This window comes from Schistocerca gregaria, chromosome 8 (genome assembly GCF_023897955.1).
Source record: "Schistocerca gregaria isolate iqSchGreg1 chromosome 8, iqSchGreg1.2, whole genome shotgun sequence".
NCBI classification, from domain to species: Eukaryota; Metazoa; Arthropoda; class Insecta; order Orthoptera; family Acrididae; genus Schistocerca; species Schistocerca gregaria.
This window is the reverse complement of record NC_064927.1, coordinates 79836829-79858841: the sequence shown is the minus strand read 5'-3', so window position 1 is coordinate 79858841 and position 22013 is coordinate 79836829. Positions and strand designations below refer to the sequence as shown.

The 22013-nt window shown below is 36.6% G+C and overlaps 1 protein-coding gene across 1 annotated transcript in view; it reads right to left on the bottom strand.

Moving 5' to 3' along the window:
• Window positions 1–22013, bottom strand: part of LOC126284388 (UDP-glycosyltransferase UGT5-like) — a 60980-nt gene that overhangs the window by 13303 nt on the left and 25664 nt on the right. The window contains exons 4-5 of the mRNA XM_049983276.1: window positions 5656–5878; window positions 163–382 (exon numbers count right to left, since the gene is read on the bottom strand). Of these exons, the coding sequence (XP_049839233.1) occupies window positions 163–382; window positions 5656–5878 (443 nt within the window). The remainder of the gene's footprint in view (window positions 1–162; window positions 383–5655; window positions 5879–22013) is intronic.

Here is a 22013-nt window from a genome sequence, read left to right as displayed (position 1 = left end):
TTTATGTGGCTGTGCTGAAATGCTTACATTTGCATATCTGAGCATGTATAACAGTTTTTGCCAGTACAACATTTGCTGCAGGCTGCCTTCAGACATGCAATTTAAGTGGCTGCAGTGTTATTGTGAGTTAATGGAGTAATAAGTAACAGTAGAGGACCTTACCTGTGATTGTTGAGAAGTTCAGAAATAGCCCAGGTTAAGGAAACCTCAGTAATATTCTGAAAGTCGAGCTGTAGCCCAATTCCAGCTGATACACTCCTTTTCACATTTGCATGTTGATCAGCCATTATAGGTATTCCGATGATAGGAACACCACGGCTGATAGCTTCTATTGTACTCATAAGACCTCCATGAGTAATAAAGAGCTGAACGTTTTTATGAGCTGGAATATTAACAGATAGTTTTAATATTATCAGTACAATAAAGTCATATGAAATAGTTATATTTGAGATAATGATGTTTGAAAAACAGTGAAAAAGTGTTGAGACTGTTTGAGAAAATGTTTACATGTTAAATAAGCATTAATTACTCTAAAGGAAACTGATAGCAGAGTTGTTATTTAAAACAGCAAGGACAATAAAGCATATATAGAATACCACTTTGATCAAACCAATGTTTATTATCTTTTATGTTGACTCAGTCATGTCTTAGTGTTGTTTCACCATCATTAGTACTTTTTATTTTTAATTGTTGTCATTACTTTAAGAAAGAAAGTTATTTTGGAAACAAGTTCACACATATATGAAGATGCTCTTAATATTTGGTGAATAGTTTTACAAATCACTAACTTACATTCCAAATCTGATTTTTTATGTAGCTTACCTTACAGTTTGACATCTGCTGTCAATAAAGGATTTATGTTAACACACTTGTTTGTGAAGAAAGTATTGTCAAAAATTACGTTAGTGGGACATGATTATGATTGACATGCTTTTATACATTGTGGGCTGCAATTTAGAATTAATTTTCTTGTGAGCATACTGGGGACTTTCAGCTATACATTGAGCATACTAAATGTAGCCTCCATCAGCTGTGACATTTGGCCTAATGTTCTTTCCATTATGTAAATGCACTTTGGTAAAATTCTGGGGATTGACTTTTACACCGTCCCTTGGCACAGGAAATAAGGTCTTTCTCACTAACAAATGTTTTACCACACAGGTAGGTCTTCAGACAACCAAAGAGGTAAAAATCAGATGGAGCCAAGTCCAGACTGCAGGGAGGATGAGGAACAATTCTCCAACCCATTTTCCCAATTTCCTCCTGCATCATAAGGGCAGCATGAGGTTTGGCATTATCATGGCATAGTCTGATGAGCTGACCCTGAAGCTGTGGTCTGTGGGTCTTGATGGCATGTCACAGCTTGTTCAACGACAAACAGTAATGGTCACAGTTAATTGTGGAGCCAGGTTCCAAAAAAGTCAATGAAAATGACACCACATTCATCCCAGAAGAAGGAGGCCATCACCTTTCAGGCTGCTGTTCATGAAAGTCTCACTTTCTTGTTCCAAGGGGAGCCTGGACAGCGCCACTCCATGGATTAGGTTTTGCTCTCAGGTTCAGACAAAACCAAACATGTTTCCTCCTGGGTAATGACACCAGCAAAGCAATGTTTCCACTCTTCAGTGAAGGTCTTCATGAGACCCTCACACACATTCTTCCTCATTGTTCTCATTTCTCTTGTTAATAGTCTAGGCACCCAACATGCACAAATTTTTCTGTACCCTAGTGACTGTGCCAGTGGTACCACATTATCCAATGACAAATGAGTCATTTCAGCAAGCTATCATGTCATCACGAATCTGTTATTTTGGATGATTTGATCAATAGTCACCTTATTCACATCACTCACTGCCATCAATGGTCTACAGCATCGTGGATTGTCCAGTAGAGAGAAATCACCTTCTTTAAACCTCTGCAACCACTACTGGATACTGCAGTGATCCACTGTGTCCTCCCCGTAAATAGGGAGCAACTTCGTGTGAATTGATGTGCCAGAGTCATCACTGGTCTTAAAGAGGACTCCATCACTGACAGTTGTTGCAACCTGACATCTACTTCACAGTCCATTGTGACTTACCTATACATAAAAGAAAATACTTTTATATACCAACTTACAGCTAAATATTCAAAGTATGTTCACAAAAAAATTCATTCTCCTCCTGCAAAAAATAAAAAAAAATAGAGATGACTGTGCAAAACTTTTTGAACGCCATTTGTAATTGGAAAAGCAGTGTATATCTTACCCAATTGCTGTCTGTTTCATATGTGTATCTGTCTCCAGGTTTGCAAGACAGTTTGTAAGTACTCCTGCTGGTAAGTTGGAAATATATCATTTAAAGTTAAATAACTAATGCCTCTGTGCTTAGGCCTCATGGGAAAAGCATTGACAACTAACTGGTCATATGACTGAAATCAGTATGATGATGCATAGTGTTAGCACACCACTTTTCTTCCCTTTAATGTTGGTTTTTAAGATTTATGTGAAGTTAAAAAGCATGTGCCATATTGAGAGTCAAACTAGGAACAATACCTTTCACAGGAAATCCACTATTGGTTGTATTATTTTAACATGCCTCCAGGGCTAGTTCAAAGCTTCAAGTTATCACTTGTTTCTCACAATATTTTCCAAGCTCAACAGAGGTTAACACATTGTGATGCTGAATGTCATTGCTTGGAGAAACAATACATTGGAGGGTTTTGACTTAACCACATTCTCAGGAGTGTTACTGAGAATCTAAGTGTTGACTTTCCCATACTCAGATCTGTACTCCTCCATCGAGTAGTTTCTCAGATGTATTCTCAAGGCTGAGTGTGTTCTATAAGAGCTCTACCACCAAGAGAAAAATCCTTGGCAGTACCACAAATAGAAGATAATGTGAAAGAACTCATAAGAAATATACTGATGAGGTGTAAAAGAAAGTAGTAATACAATTATGATGAAATTGTAACACACAGATGTACTGTGATGGTTATTTTTACACGTATTTAAGTTCTCACAAAACTGTTTGGATGGTGATGACAGTGTAAGACCTACACCCTAAAGAAATTAATAATAAAAAATAGCAAATGGGGGAAATTATTTATGAACTTTGAAAAGAAAGGCTCATATTAGGTGTAGTGGTAAGAAACAGGAAAGTTCCCCACTGTGGAGGACCTGTACTATCCCTTCCCCTTCCCCATTCCCTCCAGACTGCTGCTGCTATCCCATGTGATAGCTGCATTCAGGCCTGAGCTGCTGGAGTTGGCGGTCATGTGTATTTGAGGTGTGCTTGCACATGTGTATGAATGGTGTGTGTTTCTCTTTTGCTGATGAAGGCTGTGGCCGAAAGCTATGTGTAAGTGTCTTTTAACTGTGCTCATTGGCATCTTAACATGTCTTCCTTATGGTAGGTAGTAATCAATATTTTCCTTGGCAGTCATGTGTACATGAGGTATGCTTACTTGGGTGTATGAATGGTGTGTCTTTCTCTGTTTCTCTTTGTTGATGAAGGCTGTCGTCAAAAGTTTTGTGCAAGTGTCTTTTAACCGTGCTAGTCTGCAACTTAACATGTCTTCCTCATGGTAAGTAGTCATCTATATTTTCCTACAATTTTGATATTCCTGTATAGAGTTTCCATTGTTAGATATTGTGGTTTGTTAGTTGTGTAGATGCTATACATATGATGACTGGAAATGGGTCATAAAGGCATTAATTGTTGATAATTACACAATAATTCCTAATCTTCATGACAAATGAATTTGATTTCAATACAAATGTTAAGGTGCATAATCCCATACAAAGAAGTGTATAGCAGAAATATTCTGAATCAATAAATGTTAGTTTTTAAAGAAATTTCATTCCCTCTCTTGCTTTAGTTTTTGCCTTTTGCCTTTTGCTGATGAAGGCTGTGGCCGAAAGCTATGTGTAAGTGTCTTTTAACTGTGCTCATTGGCATCTTAACATGTCTTCCTTATGGTAGGTAGTAATCAATATTTTCCTTGGCAGTCATGTGTACATGAGGTGTGCTTACTTGGGTGTATGAATGGTGTGTCTTTCTCTGTTTCTCTTTGTTGATGAAGGCTGTCGTCAAAAGTTTTGTGCAAGTGTCTTTTAACCGTGCTAGTCTGCAACTTAACATGTCTTCCTCATGGTAAGTAGTCATCTATATTTTCCTACAATTTTGATATTCCTGTATAGAGTTTCCATTGTTAGATATTGTGGTTTGTTAGTTGTGTAGATGCTATACATATGATGACTGGAAATGGGTCATAAAGGCATTAATTGTTGATAATTACACAATAATTCCTAATCTTCATGACAAATGAATTTGATTTCAATACAAATGTTAGGGTGCATAATCCCATACAAAGAAGTGTATAGCAGAAATATTCTGAATCAATAAATGTTAGTTTTTAAAGAAATTTCATTCCCTCTCTTGCTTTAGTTTTTGCCTTTTGCCTTTTGCTGATGAAGGCTGTGGCCGAAAGCTATGTGTAAGTGTCTTTTAACTGTGCTCATTGGCATCTTAACATGTCTTCCTTATGGTAGGTAGTAATCAATATTTTCCTTGGCAGTCATGTGTACATGAGGTGTGCTTACTTGGGTGTATGAATGGTGTGTCTTTCTCTGTTTCTCTTTGTTGATGAAGGCTGTCGTCAAAAGTTTTGTGCAAGTGTCTTTTAACCGTGCTAGTCTGCAACTTAACATGTCTTCCTCATGGTAAGTAGTCATCTATATTTTCCTACAATTTTGATATTCCTGTATAGAGTTTCCATTGTTAGATATTGTGGTTTGTTAGTTGTGTAGATGCTATACATATGACGACTGGAAATGGGTCATAAAGGCATTAATTGTTGATAATTACACAATAATTCCTAATCTTCATGACAAATGAATTTGATTTCAATACAAATGTTAAGGTGCATAATCCCATACAAAGAAGTGTATAGCAGAAATATTCTGAATCAATAAATGTTAGTTTTTAAAGAAATTTCATTCCCTCTCCTGCTTTAGTTTTTGCCTTCAGACTATAGTACCAACATTTATGTACTACATCTATGTTTCTATATGTAAAACGGGAAGTAGTTGTATAGAAATAGAAGAAAGAGTTATTTGAATTAAAACCAAAGTTGAGAATTATGCTAAACTCATAAGCTAATGTATTTTTAATCTTCCATACAGAATATCTCAAAAACTGGTCATCTTCCTCAAAACATGTGTATAACCTTCTTTGAGCAGAAATTCGTTAGAAATATTTGTTATTGTAATACTTGTCTTCAGGAGTGAAGTGTTTATTGCAAATATTGCAAACAGGTAAAAAAATTGAATAAAGGGCTAGGGGAGGGGGATACTCACCCACTTGTGGAGGAAACTTCTCCATTTCTAACAACTTACATCCACTATAAGTTTCTCCCTACATCCACTATAAGTTTTTCCCAAAGTTTTAAAACTTTGTGCATTACTCCTCCCTCCCCCCCCCCCCCCCCCCCCTCATTTTTTCCTAGTTTGCTTGGCTACTCTGTAAGCAGCAAAATTAATTGTGTGTGTGTGTGTGTGTGTGTGTGTGTGTGTGTGTGTGTGTGTGTGTGTGTTGAACATATCTGAACAATTTTTACAAAGTATAAGTCAACACAAGTATGGACATTAATTAGTAAATCAATTATTGTTCTTACCTAGTAAATCAGTCTGTGGGAGCCACTTATCAATTTTTACATTCTTTGGTTTTCCTGGGATATTATCTGTTTCGTATTTCCAAAGAACACATTGCTTCAACTTCGAAAATACATTAAGGAAAATTGTTCTTTTCTCTTCTGGGAAATCAGCACTCCTTAAATTCGAACCCATGCTAAAATACACAACTCCTTGTGTACATGTGTCAAGATAATTCTGAATATCCTGCAAAAGCCATATGAGCATTATTAAGTGTTACCAACCAATGCATTAGTGATCTGGCTTATGCAATTAAGGTTTTTTGCAAACACATATTGCACTGCTAGATCTCAAATACAAGTTTGAAAGAAAGGTAGAGAATTTCAGATAGTTAGCAACTCATATTGGCAATCAGTGGTTGGGCTTCCATCCTTCAATAAATGAAGCAGTGTATAGCTGTTACCAATATAGTGTTCAGTGGCCCCTTTATCTCCTGGGTACAGAGCTGTGCTGTATTTCTTATGTGTACCTGTTATCCAAGACATTTACACAACATCTTTTCAAAGTTGCTGTAGATATTAAAAAACCTGCATTGTAACAATCTGAACTTTAATGAGCACATGTTTCCATCGAAATTTCTTTAATTTTCCTATGGGTGGCAATTCTATAGTTATGCATGTTACTACAGGTTTGCAGTCCTCTTCTAGCTATTAATGCTTTGGCATTTTGCATTTCCTGCAAATCTCATTTTTAGACCACTATATTCCTGTTTGCTTGCTTCACTAGTTGTGTTCCTGGTTTTTTCTTACATTCAGTAACTCATTTGCTATTCAAGGGTTTTTTCTGGACATTGTGTTTTGCCTATTTGATGTTCTACTGCCTTCAGTATTTCATTTCTTGAAGCTATATATTTGTCTGCCAGCCACAATGGCCTGAGACAGTGGCTATTTCTGTGTGACTTGTGCTTATGTGAGTGTGCATGTGTTTTCTATTTACAAAGCAGGTCTTTTGGCTGAATGCTTATTTAGCAGTCTTTTAATTGTGCTTGTCTGTGACTAAACACCTTCTCTATGTGGTGGCTAGCAATCTATCCTTTTCATAATATTGATGTTATTCCATCTTCGACTTCCCATTGTTTCACTTGTCTTGTATTCTTGCCTCCTGTTGCATCCTTTGAAATTGTTGAAAATTTCTGATTCCTTCAATTTGTCCAGATTCTACATTTCTACAGCTTCTTTAGAATTAATCTGCAGTTCTTAACCAATAAATTATAGCAAGAGTTCATATCTGCCACTTGAAATGATTTTCAGGTTAAAATGTGCTTTTGAAATTTCTGTTTTCCCATTATATAACCTATATGAAAACTTCCAGTGCTGCCAAATCTCTTCTATCTATACAACTGTGCTTCACAATTTTTAAACAGTGTTTCTGGTTAAATAATACTCTGTTTATAGTGTGTTAATCTTTGTACATATATATCTGGCCAATAAATGTAAATAAAGCTGTAAGAATGATATATGTTGTCCCGTTAGTTATTGTACAGTATGTGAAACAGTGCCAAAACCCGGGAGTGCTGTGACTATTGGTGAAGGAACCAGCTGCTAGACGGAAAAGGAATAAAGGAAACAACATCCACTTGTTTCACGTTCTAGCCCTATAGCAGGGCTATAGGGCTAGAATTGAGCAACTAGAAAATTATTTTGAACAATTAGTTCATGAGCCCACTCAAAGTGTAAATGGTTGCGAAAGCATACTTCACCTTTAAGCAACAAATAATCCTGGACAAATAGTGAGTATCGTGACGAATACAGGGATTAGTGACCACAAGGCAGTAGCTGCTAGACTGAATACCGTAACTCCTACAACCATCAAAAAGAAATGCAAAGTATATGTATTTAAAAAAAAAGCTGATAAAATGCCCTTAATGCCTTTTTAAGAGACAGTCTGCACTCCTTCCAATCTGATCATGTAAGTGTAGAAAAGTTGTGGAATAATTTCAAAGAGATAGTATCAACAGCAATTGAGAGATATATACAACATAAATTAATAGGTGATGGTACTGTCCCCCATGGTACACAAAATGGGTCAGATCACTGTTGCAGAAGTAGCGAAAAAAGCACGCCAAATTTAAAAGAAGACAAAATCTCCAAGACTGGTAAAGTTTTGCAGATGTTCGAAATATAGTGCGTTCTTCAATCCAAGCATCTCAATAATTCCCACAACGAAACTCTGTCTCGAAATCTGGCAGAAAACCCATAGAGATTCTGCACACCAGTGGCAAGATGCAATCAATACCTTCACTGCATGATAACAACAGTGAAGTCACTGATGACAGTGCCACTAATATTGAACACGATTTTCTGAAGCTCCTTCACCAAAGAAAATGAAGTAAATATTCCTGAATTCCAATCAAGAACAACTGACAAGATGAAAAACATAGAAATAGATATCCTCGGTGTCACAAAGCAGCTTAAATCACTTAATAAAAGCAAGGCTTTCAGTCCACATTGTATACCAGTCAGGTTCCTCACAGAGTATGCTCATTCACAGAGAGATCCGTACCTAAAGACTGGAAAATTGCTTAAGTCACACCAATACTCAGAAAGGGAAGTAGGAGTAATCCATTGAATTACAGGCCCATATCACTAAAGTTGATTTGCAGTAGGGTTTTGGAACATATACTGTATTCGAACATTATGAAGTACCTCAAGGAAAACGTTTTATTGACACGTAGTCAGCACGGATTCAGAAAATATCATTCTTGCGAAACACCACTAGCTCTTTATACTCATGAAGTAATGATTGCTATTGACAGTGAATGTCAAATTGTTTCCACATTTTTAGACTTCCAGAAGGCTTTTGACACTGTTCCTCACAAGCATCTTCTAACCAAACTGCATGCCTATAGAACATCACCTCAGTTCTGTGACCGGATTCATGATTTCCTGTCAGAAAGGTAACAGTTTGTAGTAATAGATGGAATGTTATTGAGTAAACCAGAAAGAATATCCGACATTCCCCAACAAAGTGTTATAGGTCCTCTATTATTCCTGATCTATATTAATGACATAGGAGACAATCTCAGTAGCTGTCTCAGATTGTATGCAGATGATGCTTATATTAGATTAGATTAGTACTTGTTCCATAGATAATAAATACAACACTTCATAACAATGTCAATGAGGTTAATAAAAGGTGTCATTTACCATCTTGTAAAGTCATCAGATGACCAAAACAAATTGCAAAATGATTTAGATAAGATATCTGTATGGTGCAAAAAGTGGCAAATGACCCTGAATAAAGAAAAGTGTGAAGCTATTCACATAATTACTAAAATAAATCCGCTAAATTTCGATTACACAATAAGTCACACAAGTGTGAAAGCTGTAAGTTGAACTAAATACTTAGGGATTACAATTACAAATAACCTAAATTGGAATGATCACATAGATAATGTTGTGGGTAGAGCAAACCAAAGACTGCAATTCATTTTCAGAATGCTTAGATGGTGCAACAGATCAACTAAAGAGACTGCTTACACCACGCTTGTCTGTCCTGTTCTGGAGTACTGCTGTGCAGTGTGGAATCCGCATCAGATGGGACTGATGGATGACATTGAAAAAGTACAAAGAAGGGCAGCGCATTTTGTATTATTGTGAAGTAGGGGAGATAGTGCCACAGACATGATACATGAACTGGAGTGTCAATCACTGAAACAAAGGCGTTTTTCATTGCGACAGGATCTTCTTCATAAATTTCAATCACCAGCTCTCTCCTCTGATTCTGAAAACATTCTGTTGGCACCCACCTACATAGGGAAAAATGATCATCATGATAAAATAAAAGAAAGCAGGGCTCGCACAGAAAAATTTAAGTGCTCGTTTTTCCCACATGCTGTTCAAGAGTGGAACGATAGAGAGACAGCTTGAATGTGGTACCCTGAACCCGCTACCAGATGCTTTATTGTGAATAGCAGAGTAATCACATAGATGTAGATGTAGAGTACCTTTTCCCTGGCAGGCACAAATTAATGGATGCACATACTAACTCATATATATTAACAAAGACTGAATGCATGGGTGGTGAGTAGTGACATTTTTAACATTATATATTTTTTGTTGTACTACAATCTTTGACTGCTAGTCTGACAAGAATCTGCTGACAACAAAATGTGTCAAAGGCTGTAGGACAAAGAATATGCCATAATTTGTAACTGCTTTGAATGGGTGTTACATCACAACTGTTTACATCATGGCCAACCAGGGATAATGGCCTGGGCACTGCAAGCTATCTTGTTTGTATTAAATAGGCAGAGTAGAGCTGTGGCTGTATGTTTACATCAACTGAAATAGCAGGAAAATAGTTGTCTTAGAAAACCATAAACGTCTGAAACCTGATAATAAGCACATATTTGGTATTGTGTTATGAGTTCTGATGATTTCCACCTTAATAATACAAAAGAAGTATTGTTGACAAATGCAACCAATGTAAATGTTAAGAGCTTCATTACAGATACACAGTTCATGCAGTTGTGAAGTGGGTATGTGAACGTAGTACCACATTTGCATTTTTTTTAATAATGTGGACAGATTCTAAGACTACTATCAAAATTATGGAACTAACCTTATGATTAATATTAATCATTATAATTTCGCTAGTCAGTTCTATAAGAAGGATGCCATAAGTTGAGGAGTTTGAATATTTACTAAATCTAATGATTAATAATGTTGATGGCTGTAACTCAAATATCTCAAAAGAATTATTTTCTCAGTATGTCCCTTTTTGTTGGTAGCTCAGTGATATTAACTTTTAGATTCTGTTGTTGATACATGGAGGCCAAGTGTTACGGTGACTTGTGGTTATTCATAAGTCAATAATAGCTAACAGAATTCATCAAGTAAATTAGTATTATTGCATGCAAATTGATGGTTGTAACTCAAATATCTCAAAAGAATTATTTTCTCAGTATGTCCCTTTTTGTTGGTAGCTCAGTGATATTAACTTTTAGATTCTATTGTTGATACATGGTAGCCAAGTGTTACAGTGACTTGTGGTTATTCATAAGTCAATAATAGCTAATAGAACTCATCAAGTAAATTAGTATTATTGCATGCAAATTGATGGTTTATATGTCTGAAGAATACCCACAGTTCTCTAGATTTATCAAATACAAAAGCAAGTTTGAGTACTGAAAAGTATTTTGTACAAGTGTGTGGGGAGCTGGGTAAAGTAATAACTATAGATCACTTACATGGGACATAGACACTTTCAATAATAGTCTCTTCTGGACAATATGCTTACAGAAAAAGATACTGTTATTGGCTGTGGGATTCCAGTATAAATCATGTGAATGAATCTGCATCTAAGGAGCTATTTCTTAATGTATTACATAGCTTCAGCATGTTTCCTCTCATATGTAGACCCACAAGGTTAATGAACAGAAAAGCAATTTCCATAGGTAACATTAGGCTTCTCTACTGGTTAATTTGTTACTGCAACCAGGTTTTCTGCTTTCATATTCATTAGCTTCACCAACTCATTTTTATTTATAGTCCATATATGTAACATTGTTCTCTCAACTAAATTTAGAAAAAGTTGTGTCGATAAAAATGCCAGGCAATAATATGTAACTCCAGTAAGTAAGACTCTGACTTATCCAGAAGACTGAAACAAAAAAAACCTTTTTTCTGTTGTTGTCAGTTGATGTTGGATCAAAATACATAAATAAACTCTCAACCAAATTGTTACCTTCCAACATAATCTAGACCTTGAGCTGCACTACAGATCAGATGTTGGATCAAAATACATAAATAAACTCTCAACCAAATTGTTACCTTCCAACATAACCTAGACCTTGAGCTGCACTACAGATCAGTCTGTCATCACAACCAAGGTTTCAGGTTTGGGGGCTCCAGTATGTAACTTTAGCCTATAATGAGTAATGAATACTAGTTAAAAGTGAGTTCACAATCAGATAATAATGCTTCTTGTAATAATTTCTCTTTGGCATTCATGATTAACTTTGAAATGTTCTTTCCAATCAAACTGACAAGTTTCCATTTATGTAGGAGAACTAAACCTAGTACCTGCATTACATCAGCCATTAAGATTTCCTTCTGGGGTTTAACAGGTATTAATTGACAATTCAAAATACTAACAGATCTCTAGTTTACAGAGTATGTAAAGACTTATAAGAAAATATGTTGTTTGTGGTTTTGTAACATACAATTTTTCATCAACATCAGCCCAAGGGAAGAAGTCCATTTGTGTAAGGAGTGACCTGGGTGACATTTTTGTTGCTCCTCACAATCCAATCACTTTTCATCAAGTACCTCATCAGTGTAGTTATGCACAGTTGTTGAAAGTAAAGTGAGTTTAAATTGTTGATTATTTTTAGTCCCCTAATAGCATATCTTGTTCACATTTCCAGATAGTTCCCTCCATCTTAAGTTCCAGCAATCAATCAAGACCAAAGTACTCCACAACATGAGATACCACCATAAATGGTAACACCAGGATGATTTAATTGCATCTCAAAAACAGGTCTCTGTACCAATAGGTACAGCTGTTTCTGTTTGAAAGTTGCATCACTCCAGCTTATCTTAGAAAAATCGCACTACCACCTTCTCTTCATTTAACGCTGTCTCACAAAATTTAAGCCTATGTTTGATATTGACTTCCAATAGCCCATGTACAAGACAAAATATGTAATGTTCGGATTTTGCCTTATGTAAAATTCTGCACTCAGAAATTTTAGAAATATTCTGCTTGAGAGATAGCCTTTGAGTAGACTTTTAGGGCTCTGGATAAGCACTTGTATAACTGAAACCTATAGATGATGTAGCTGATGATGTGGCTATCAACTGCAGAACCATGTTTCTCAAAATGTTTCCCTGAATTGTAGACAGCATTCCTTGTAGGTTGAACAGTGTTGAAATTATTATTTCATGCACTTATTATTAAGTTATAACCACCTTTGTATCACATTTTCAAGTAAAAACTGTTTCACCATCAGAAAAAATCTTCACAACATATTAGAATCAACAATGACCAATGTCAGATATTTGATTTAATAGCATTGCACTCTGGTGTTTGTATTAATTATCTGGAAAAGAAATACAGCGGTGCACTCTGGTGTTCAGCTCTACAATTATCACAATTAAATGAGATAACATTAATATTTTCAATGGGCACTGAGTTTTTGCTGCCCACATATTCTTTGTCATTTGGATATGGACTGTGAAAAGATGCATAAAGTGTACATTTTTTCATGTGTGACAGGCAGTTCACCACTAATTTATTACTTTCATCAACCTATCCCAACACTGGGCAAAAAAAAAGCCATCATAAATTTAATACACAAGTGATGTGAGTATCATATACAATGGAACAGTGTGGGTACGGTGTAATAGAGCTGTTTACAAGTCTATTACAAGAAAATGAATGTAATTTTGTTTGTTTTCATCAACTGAGTAGCCCAATGAGATTTGGCATCAACTCTCCAGGTTTCTGGAAGTATACTACACTAACTGGTCAACTCTTCCTCACACAATCGACTGCTGAGCAAGTACAGTTGCTCACCCATGGTTTGTGTATTTATGAAATTCACATTAACTTCAGTTGTGTGCATACTTCCTGTATTAGATTAGAGAGATTAGATTAGATTACATTAGTACTTGTTCCATAGGTCATGAATACAACACTTCATAATGATATGGAACCATTTGCCATTGCTTTTACAGTGAGGTTCACTGTGGAAAATATGATGACCAAATTGAGAAGAGAGAGGAGGTAAGCAAACTTCTACATCTACATCCATACTCCGCAAGCCACCTGACAGTGTGTGGCATGGAGGGTACCCTGAGTACCTCTATTGGTTCTCCCTTCTATTCCAGTCTCGTATTGTTCGTGGAAAGAAGGATTGTTGGTATGCTTCTGTGTGGGCTCTAATCTCTCTGATTTTATCCTCATGGTCTCTTTGCGAGATATACATAGGAGGGAGCAATATACTGCTTGACTCTTCGGTGAAGGTTTGTTCTCAAAACTTTAACAAAAGCCCATACCGAGCTACTGAGCATCTCTCCTGCAGAGTCTTCCACTGGAGTTTATCTATCATCTCCGTAATGCTTTTGCGATTACTAAATGATCCTGTAACGAAATGCGCTGCTCTCCATTGCATCTTCTCTATCTCTTCTATCAACCCTATCTGGTACAGATCCACACTGCTGAGCAGTATTCAAGCAGTGGGCGAACAAGCGTACTGTAACCTACTTCCTTTGTTTTCGGATTGCATTTCATCTAAAGTTAACTTCATTTATTACCTAATTAATGGGAAATATATTATTCTCAAAATACAGTATTCAGAACAATAGACTAACAATTGCTAGGAAAAATACCTACTACAATGTTTACCAGCAAACAGCTTATTTTGAATTAAGATAGGAACTTCAAACAAACCAGAAAGCATCAGCACAACTGAAAGTGGTACAGGTCCACTGTGTTTAAAGATGAACACACACACACATAAAATAAACACATTATTTTTTGTGTTTATCTGACATGATCATTCAGTGCAGGAGGCAATTTATTTGTACATGGGATCTATTACCTTTGTACAGTAGTCTTCTATTGAAAATCAATTTGTTTGCCAAGATATTAAATTAAAGCAATTACCAGATTACTAGATTTGACAATATGTATTATCATCCTCAGATCCATAAAACTGGGCAGCAGGAGTTACATCATACAATGCTTGCACAACCCTTGCTACATGAGGACTGTACCACATGCATAAAAGGTTGAATCATTATAGTGACATGCCAAGTGTTCCATCATAAAGTATGTACTCCAAGCTGTATATACTTCATGGCAGAACACCTGACACATCACCCTGCCATAAAGAAGTAGTCTTTTCTACCATCACTAAAGCTTTCATCTCGTAAGTAAAGATGGGTGTGCTTTGTCACATTTACAACTATATTAGATATCCTTAGTCAACATCACCTACAGCAAATATGTCACTGTATTGGACTGTTTGCAGTGAGGCTGAAGCCACCATCTGTAACTATGTAATATGAGGCACGATAGACAGAGCCTATACAGTTTTGCACCAGTACATAAATATGAAGGGGATCAAAAAGTTTCTAGCCTAACAAATTAAGAATGACAGAAATGTCATAATACCATTATTATTTGATATAATACCCATGTACACTAACACAATTGTGAGCATGCCAAGGTAACTTCTGCAAACCATTCAAATAAAAGATCAATTTTGAATATTACCAAATGTTCACAGCGCCAATCACTACATCAGCACTGTCAAATCATTGTCCTTTGAGATCTTTGTTAGGTTTTGGAAAAGAAAAAAGTCTGATGGAGCCAAATCTGGAGAAAATGGCAGATGAAGTAACAGTCCAAACCTGCAGTCATGCTGAGTTTCCAGTGTTGTGAGGGCTTTGTGCACAGGTACATTGTGCTGATCAAAAGAGCTCCTATTTTTCTTTATCTCTTTTCTCAAACAATGCAGGAGTGTGCAACAGTATGATCCATTGATAGTTATGCCCTTTTGCAAGTAATCCAGCATAATTACACCTTCTGCATCCCAGAAGACCGATTCCATCACCTTAACGGCTGATTTTTGCATCTGGAATTTTTTTGCTGTAGGGGATGATGGATGTTTCCATTGTTGTGACTGTTGCTGTGTCACAGGATCAAAGTGGTGAACCAATGCTTTATCCATTGTCACATACATTGCAAGAAAGCAGCCTTCATCTGCTTCAAATTGGCAGATGATTTCTTCACAACACTGCACACACTCCCATCTCTGATCTACATTTAAGTCTTTTGGGACCCTCCAAGATAAAACTTTCTGCATTCCCAAAATATCCACAACAGTGTCATGAGCATGCCAATGGGAGATTCCAAACATGGTTTCAATGTGCTGCAACATGGTCTGATGATCTTGCAAAATCATATCATGAATTGCAGTCACTGTTATATCAGTGGCAACAGCGATAGGCCATCTAATCCTTGGTGCATCTTCCATATTCGTTCTTCCAGGTTTGCAATTGGACACCCAGTTTTTCACTGTTGCATAAGAAGGAGAACTCTCTTTAAGTATATTCCGCATGTCCTCTACACTTTCCTTGGGCATCATTCCCCTCAAATGAAGATATTCAATCACAGCATGGTTCTTGATTCTCTCTGTATTTGCCATTTTGCTTGCACAATGCATCCAAGTGGTGAAACTAATGAAGCTGAAGCCACGAAATTTTGACTCGTATGCACACACACGGTCACGATGAAAGTAAATGATGATGTTTGTGAAAGACATTATAGTAACTATTTTGGGCTAGAAACCATTCAACCACCCCTCATAGCCACTCAGCTCTTAAGCACATTTCAAATATTGAATTTTCTAATTAATTGTTTCCTTGTTGGTGACATAATTTGTGTATCATGACAAAAACAGCTATAAATGATTTAGTACAACCTTGCAGGAATGTTAGGTGCTTCAACTGAAAGAAAAATTTACACATTTAATTTGTTTTATTTTTAAGGCAGTTTCAGCAGAAACTGTAACATGGCATTTAAACAAATCTGCACACCAGCAAACAGTTCAGAAATTTCTGTGATGTCAAATCTAAATCTTAATGGAGGAAAGTATTGGCACATGTTTCAGGCACAAAGTAATTAAACTCAACCAATGGTCTGTGTCACAGAGAAATAAGTGAATTATGGTAAAGTACACTGCAAAAAGCGAGATTCTAAAACAGTGCTATGCTTGATGATATTGAAACATTATTAAGATAAAAGCAAATCATGCTTTCACAAACATTTACACTAATATTTCACTGATTGTTTGGTAAAATAATCAAAGTGACCTCACTGAATAAATAAGTAAAACATAATTCAAAAAGTTAGTAACACATACACAAATTTTACAGCAAATTTTGCTTCTTTGGCAGGATCAACTCAAGTGCAATTTTCTTCACTTCAGTGTCTGATGATCTTTTTTTGCCCTTCTTTGTGCAAATGTACTTCTTTTTTGTAGAAAAAGAAATCTTTGAGGTGCACAATGTCACCTCAAATCATACAAGTCAAGACTGAATGTGTCATATCACTCGTTCGAAGTTTGCTGAAAAATATATATTTTGAAGTTTCACGTGATACCTCTCCATAACTACAATATTTTGATTTTCTGATGATTTGTTGAAGTGCTACAGCTCTCTCTAAATGAGAATATTTGTGAAAATGTTATAACAAAAGGGAAAATTGAAAAATTGTAATAAAGAAACCAAAAGTGATAGAGATCTGAATTTATTTTCAATAAATACTTTGTCCTCAATCTATGGGCATGGTTAATACATACACACTTCAGAGCTTTTTTTAAATAAATAAACTATGAAAACTTGTAATTATGTTTTGAAAATATGAATAGTCACAGGATGTTAAGTGTCTTGAGAAATGATAAAGTGCAAGGACTGCTAAATGTCAGCCATGACATTAATGCATGAAATTCTTAAACTGTCAAAATATTTGTAGGTAAAGCTACAGGATCTGAAATTTTTTGTTATTTACAAATTATTTTCTTCAAAATCCCCATCCTAAATGTTCTAAAACTTTCGTGGTACGTTAGTTGGTCATTGTACTTTTTGTGTGCAACACTTGTCTGTAGAAAATGTGAGAAATTTTAGGGTAGGCCTAGCTCTACTATCGAGGTCAAAAATCATGGACGCTTCAATATTCAAATTCATCACTGATTTTAAGTAAATGTCATGCAAAACTGGTATTTTTTAATCAAAATAATTACTTTGCAACATTATAAGTGAGTAGGAAAGCAATTCATAATTTTACAACAAAAATGAGAGAATTTATATAATATTTATACCCATTTTTCATTTTATGATATTATTATTGTCTTCTGTCTTGATTTCACTTCTTCATGATTTTCCATGAATTAAAATTGCCTACAATGTAACAGTCAACACTGCACTGTTGAAAAGAGCTCATTTGTTTATGTTTTTGTTTGTTTGTTTGTTTGTTTTTTTTTTTTTTTTTTTTTCATCTGCTTCTCATTGAACTTGTATAGCTGAGCCAAATTTTCACATGGACAAGGATGACCCATCCAGAGGAGTTCTTGGAAAACGAGAACTGCACACTAATCTTTTGATGATGGCCATTTGAAAACATTAGCAGGACCATGAGGTGCCATAAAGGAGACAGAGATACCTTGCAACTCATGATAGACACTTATTATGTATTTCACCCACCACTGATTGTCATAACACAAGAAATGAAGTGGCTCACCACAAAGTCAACTAATATATACAGTGGTCTCTGCATTTCGCACACAGCAGCACCCTGCATTATGTGGAGAACCATTCTTGCAACGTATGTACCACTCTGGGATCCAACCCTGTAATGAATTGATTGGATTCCTACCACATACTTCATAGCAGATCAATTTTCTTCCTTTTTTTAAATGAGTTACTAATGTTGATACGGCGTGTACAAATCCAGTAGTATCTCTTATAGCATCAACAGCTTCATGCTGGAGATTAGATCTTGTTGCAAGATGTTTACAGAGACCTCCTACCCCATCACATCCACTTTTTTTATGACTTGTTGCTAAAACTACCATTAAAAAAAAAAATCCTGTGCTACAGTGTTGACCATGCTCAAAAAACTGAAAGCAGTTTTTAAAATGATATGCTGCACCATCAGTCACACACACATGTTTAGGAAATACATGGCCTCTAGATGCTATGTCATCAGTTATGCTGACAGCATAGCATGCATGTCCACTGTCATGAATGAGATCATTATTGACAAAGCAAAGCAATGTGTTTTTCCAAGAAATTGAGCAATACGTGTGAATATTGATACCTGTGATATGTGCCAATGGTAACATTGAATTTCACTCTGCAAACCAACAGACCAGTTCTTAGCAAAGTTGAAATGAAGAACTAATGTGTCAGTATTCTGGGATGTGCCGGATTTTATTTGTGCTATGGCCTGTCCCTGAATTTTCTGGATGACCCAACGCCTAATGACTGCAACAAACTTCTCTGGCTCTACTGTCACCTTCATCAACTGTTCTCCCTCCCACAATGCATAGGTTAAGCCATTGTCAGCATCCTTAAGGTTTAATGCTTCAACAGTCATCACTTCAGCAATGGACATATTGCACACTCCTGCAATCAACATTTATGTTGTGGTTCTTGACATATACATAAAAGCATCAGATCCATCTCTGTTTACTTATTTCCAGTGACACTGCTTGTGGTGAAACAAATAAGTTTCAGATTAGTGCAGTAAAAAAATATGTGTACATACTTCCTCCACTGGCAGGCATTTTACCCATCTTGGTTGTAAGGAGTAGAATTTTGTGAGACCAATTTTTAAATTTGGGTTCTCTTCTATCATTAGGAGATATGCTTCTCATATTGATCTTGTCATATATCTTTTTATCTTTTTCACCATTTTCACTAACAGACTTTGGCTGCTGCAGTCTTTGTCATCGCTTAGGTAAATTCCAGAACAGTAAATGTACCATTTTGCTTCCAGTAGTTTTCAGGTTTCCAGCCTGACCCCATCAACATTCTACCACAATATTTTGGCCCAGAGATGTCCGGCCATCCTCAGGTGAGTAGACGAAGTACTGAAGACTTCTGATGCAGTCATGGTATTTACAGCAAAATTCACAAATGCGAATCATACTGCGGTTTATGGAACATGTGTTAGGAGGTGACATGTGTGAGGCAGCCAACTTGTGTGAGGTGCCTCAGTGGTGAAGTAAGAACAATATAATCGCTGAGCATGTCAATTTCATTGTGACTGCATAATTTTAATAATTGGATTCCAGTTTTTATCCAGCTGAAAGCCATTATCACGATTCATTAAATTATCAGTAAGACGTATTTCCACAGATTCTTTAATTACAGAGACCCAGAAGCTGGAAACTGGTGCTAAAAAATAGACAGAGTACTAAGTTTAATCATTTTGCAACATGTAAACTGCAAGAAGCCCCTTCTGGACGATCCATTGTGAATCTCACAGAGAAATCGTTTGACACTGTGATAATGTCAGTGCTTGTGAAAGGTTTAAACTTTGCTCCTACAGCTTCTTCATGACCTTTAATGGATTTCATGTCTGCCCCCAGTAGGTGAATGATCAGAGTGATGGATTTTCAATCCTCCGGCCCTGGGATCGATTCCCGGCTGGGTTGGGGAATTTTCTCCGCCCAGGGACTGGATGTTGTGCTGTTCTCATCATCATCCTATCATCCTCATTGACTGCAGGTCATCTAAGTGGCATCAAATTGAAAGACCAGCTAGCACCTGGCAAACTGTCTGCCCAAAGGTGGGTCCTAGCCATATGATTAAATAAATAAATAAAACGGATTTCATCAGTTCTATTGAGGAGGCTATTAGATCTCTTTCTGAGGATTCAGAAGACAAAGTTTGATGGGAATCAGGTCGTACCTTGCTGAAATGTGCTCTGTAATGGAGTAACATCTCTCCAGTAGAAAGAGCTGCTCTTTGCAACCCCCATGAAGATATTGGCACAGTCTTACTCCCTGCTGATAAGGATAATGCTACAGTTTGGTTGAGAAGGGAAGCCTACAATGAGAGGATACATAGTCAGTGAAGTGATTCTATGTACTTCAAAATCGATAATGTCCCAACAAACCATATATCCAGAAAAATTGCTACTCTTTTGAAGGATAATTCTTTACCTGAACAAGTTATCAAGAGGCTGAGACCACACAATGCTGTTTCACCAAGAACGTATAGGCTGCCTAAGAATCACAAGGATGGCATTCCACTATGACTGATAGTGCATAATATTGGTGCTTCTAGAATGTTTCATGGTGCTTCCACTTATTCAACTGCAAATCATCTGGCCTCCTTACACAAGCCATATGTGGGTAGGTGCTGCCACAGTACACATAATTCAAAGGATTCTATCAATTGTTTGAAGACAGTTAAGCTGAGCATCTCAGATTTACTAGTTAGCTATGATGTGGTCTCCCTTTCCACCAAAATGTCTTTATTTGACTCGCTACATCTTATTGGTAACTTGTTCAGGGTTGATTTGAAGGGTTCCTTTGAGCATACTCCCTCCTCAACTTTTTTATTATTTAATAACGAATTTTTTGAACAAACTGACGGTATCACCACGGGGAGTCCCTTGTCCCTTGTGGTAGCCAATCTTTTTATGGAAGACTTTGAGGAGAAAGCTCTTGAGTCTGCCGCCTTGAAGCTAATGTTTTTTTGGCATTACGTAGATGATACTTTCATTGTATGGCCTCATGGCAGACAAGAACTGGAAAAATTTCTTTGTCATTTAAACTCTTCACATGAGAACATCAAGTTTACTATGGAGATTGATAAAGACAGGACTTGACCCTTTCTAGAAGTGTTACTATGCCATAAGAATGATGGGTCTTTGGGACATTTGATATACAGAAAACCCACATATACAGAACTATATCTTCAGGCATCCACCTGCCATTACCCCGTACAAACTGCTGGTGTCCTTAGTGCTTTGATTGATTGGGTGCATGTAATATCAGATGCTCATACCTTTCATGAAGAATTAGTGCATCTGGAGAGGGCTTTTAAAGAGAACGGCTATACTTCGTGTCAAATATGGAATGTCATGCACAATTATAACAACAAAAATCAACGCTCTGAGGAGACTGATGATGACTATAAAACAACTGCATTCCTTCCACATACCGGGAACATGTCTTCTAAAATAGGCAGATTGCTTAGAAAGAATAATATTAATGTCATCTTCCATCCCCCAGAAAAGAGCAGGGCCTTAGTCAGATCCGTTAAAGACGATTTACAATTGAGGAAGATGTGTATTTATAAAAGTTCCTGTGAGTCTGGCTCTGCATATATAGGTCAGACCACACGAACAGTCCAGGAATGCTGTGTAGAACATGAAAGGTACACCCATCTGAGGCGACCTTTAAAATCAGCAGTAGCAGAACACTGCATTTCCATGGGACATTCAATGGAATATAATAATACCAAAATTTTAGCACCGCATTCCAGCTTCTGTGACTCTGTAATTAAAGAATCTGTGAAAATGCATGTTGCTGATAATTTAATGAATCATGATAATGGATTTCAGCTGGACAGAAATTGGAATCAAATTATTAAAAGTATGCAGTCACAATGGAATCGACATGCTCAGTCGAAACTCAGTGATTAGATAGTTTTTACTTCATCTCTGAGGGCAACGCACTCTAATTGGCTGCCTCACACATGTCACTTCCTAACACATGTGCTGTAAACTGCCAATACGATTCCCATGCGTGGATTTCGCTACAAAATACCTTGACTGTATAAGGTCCTTTCAG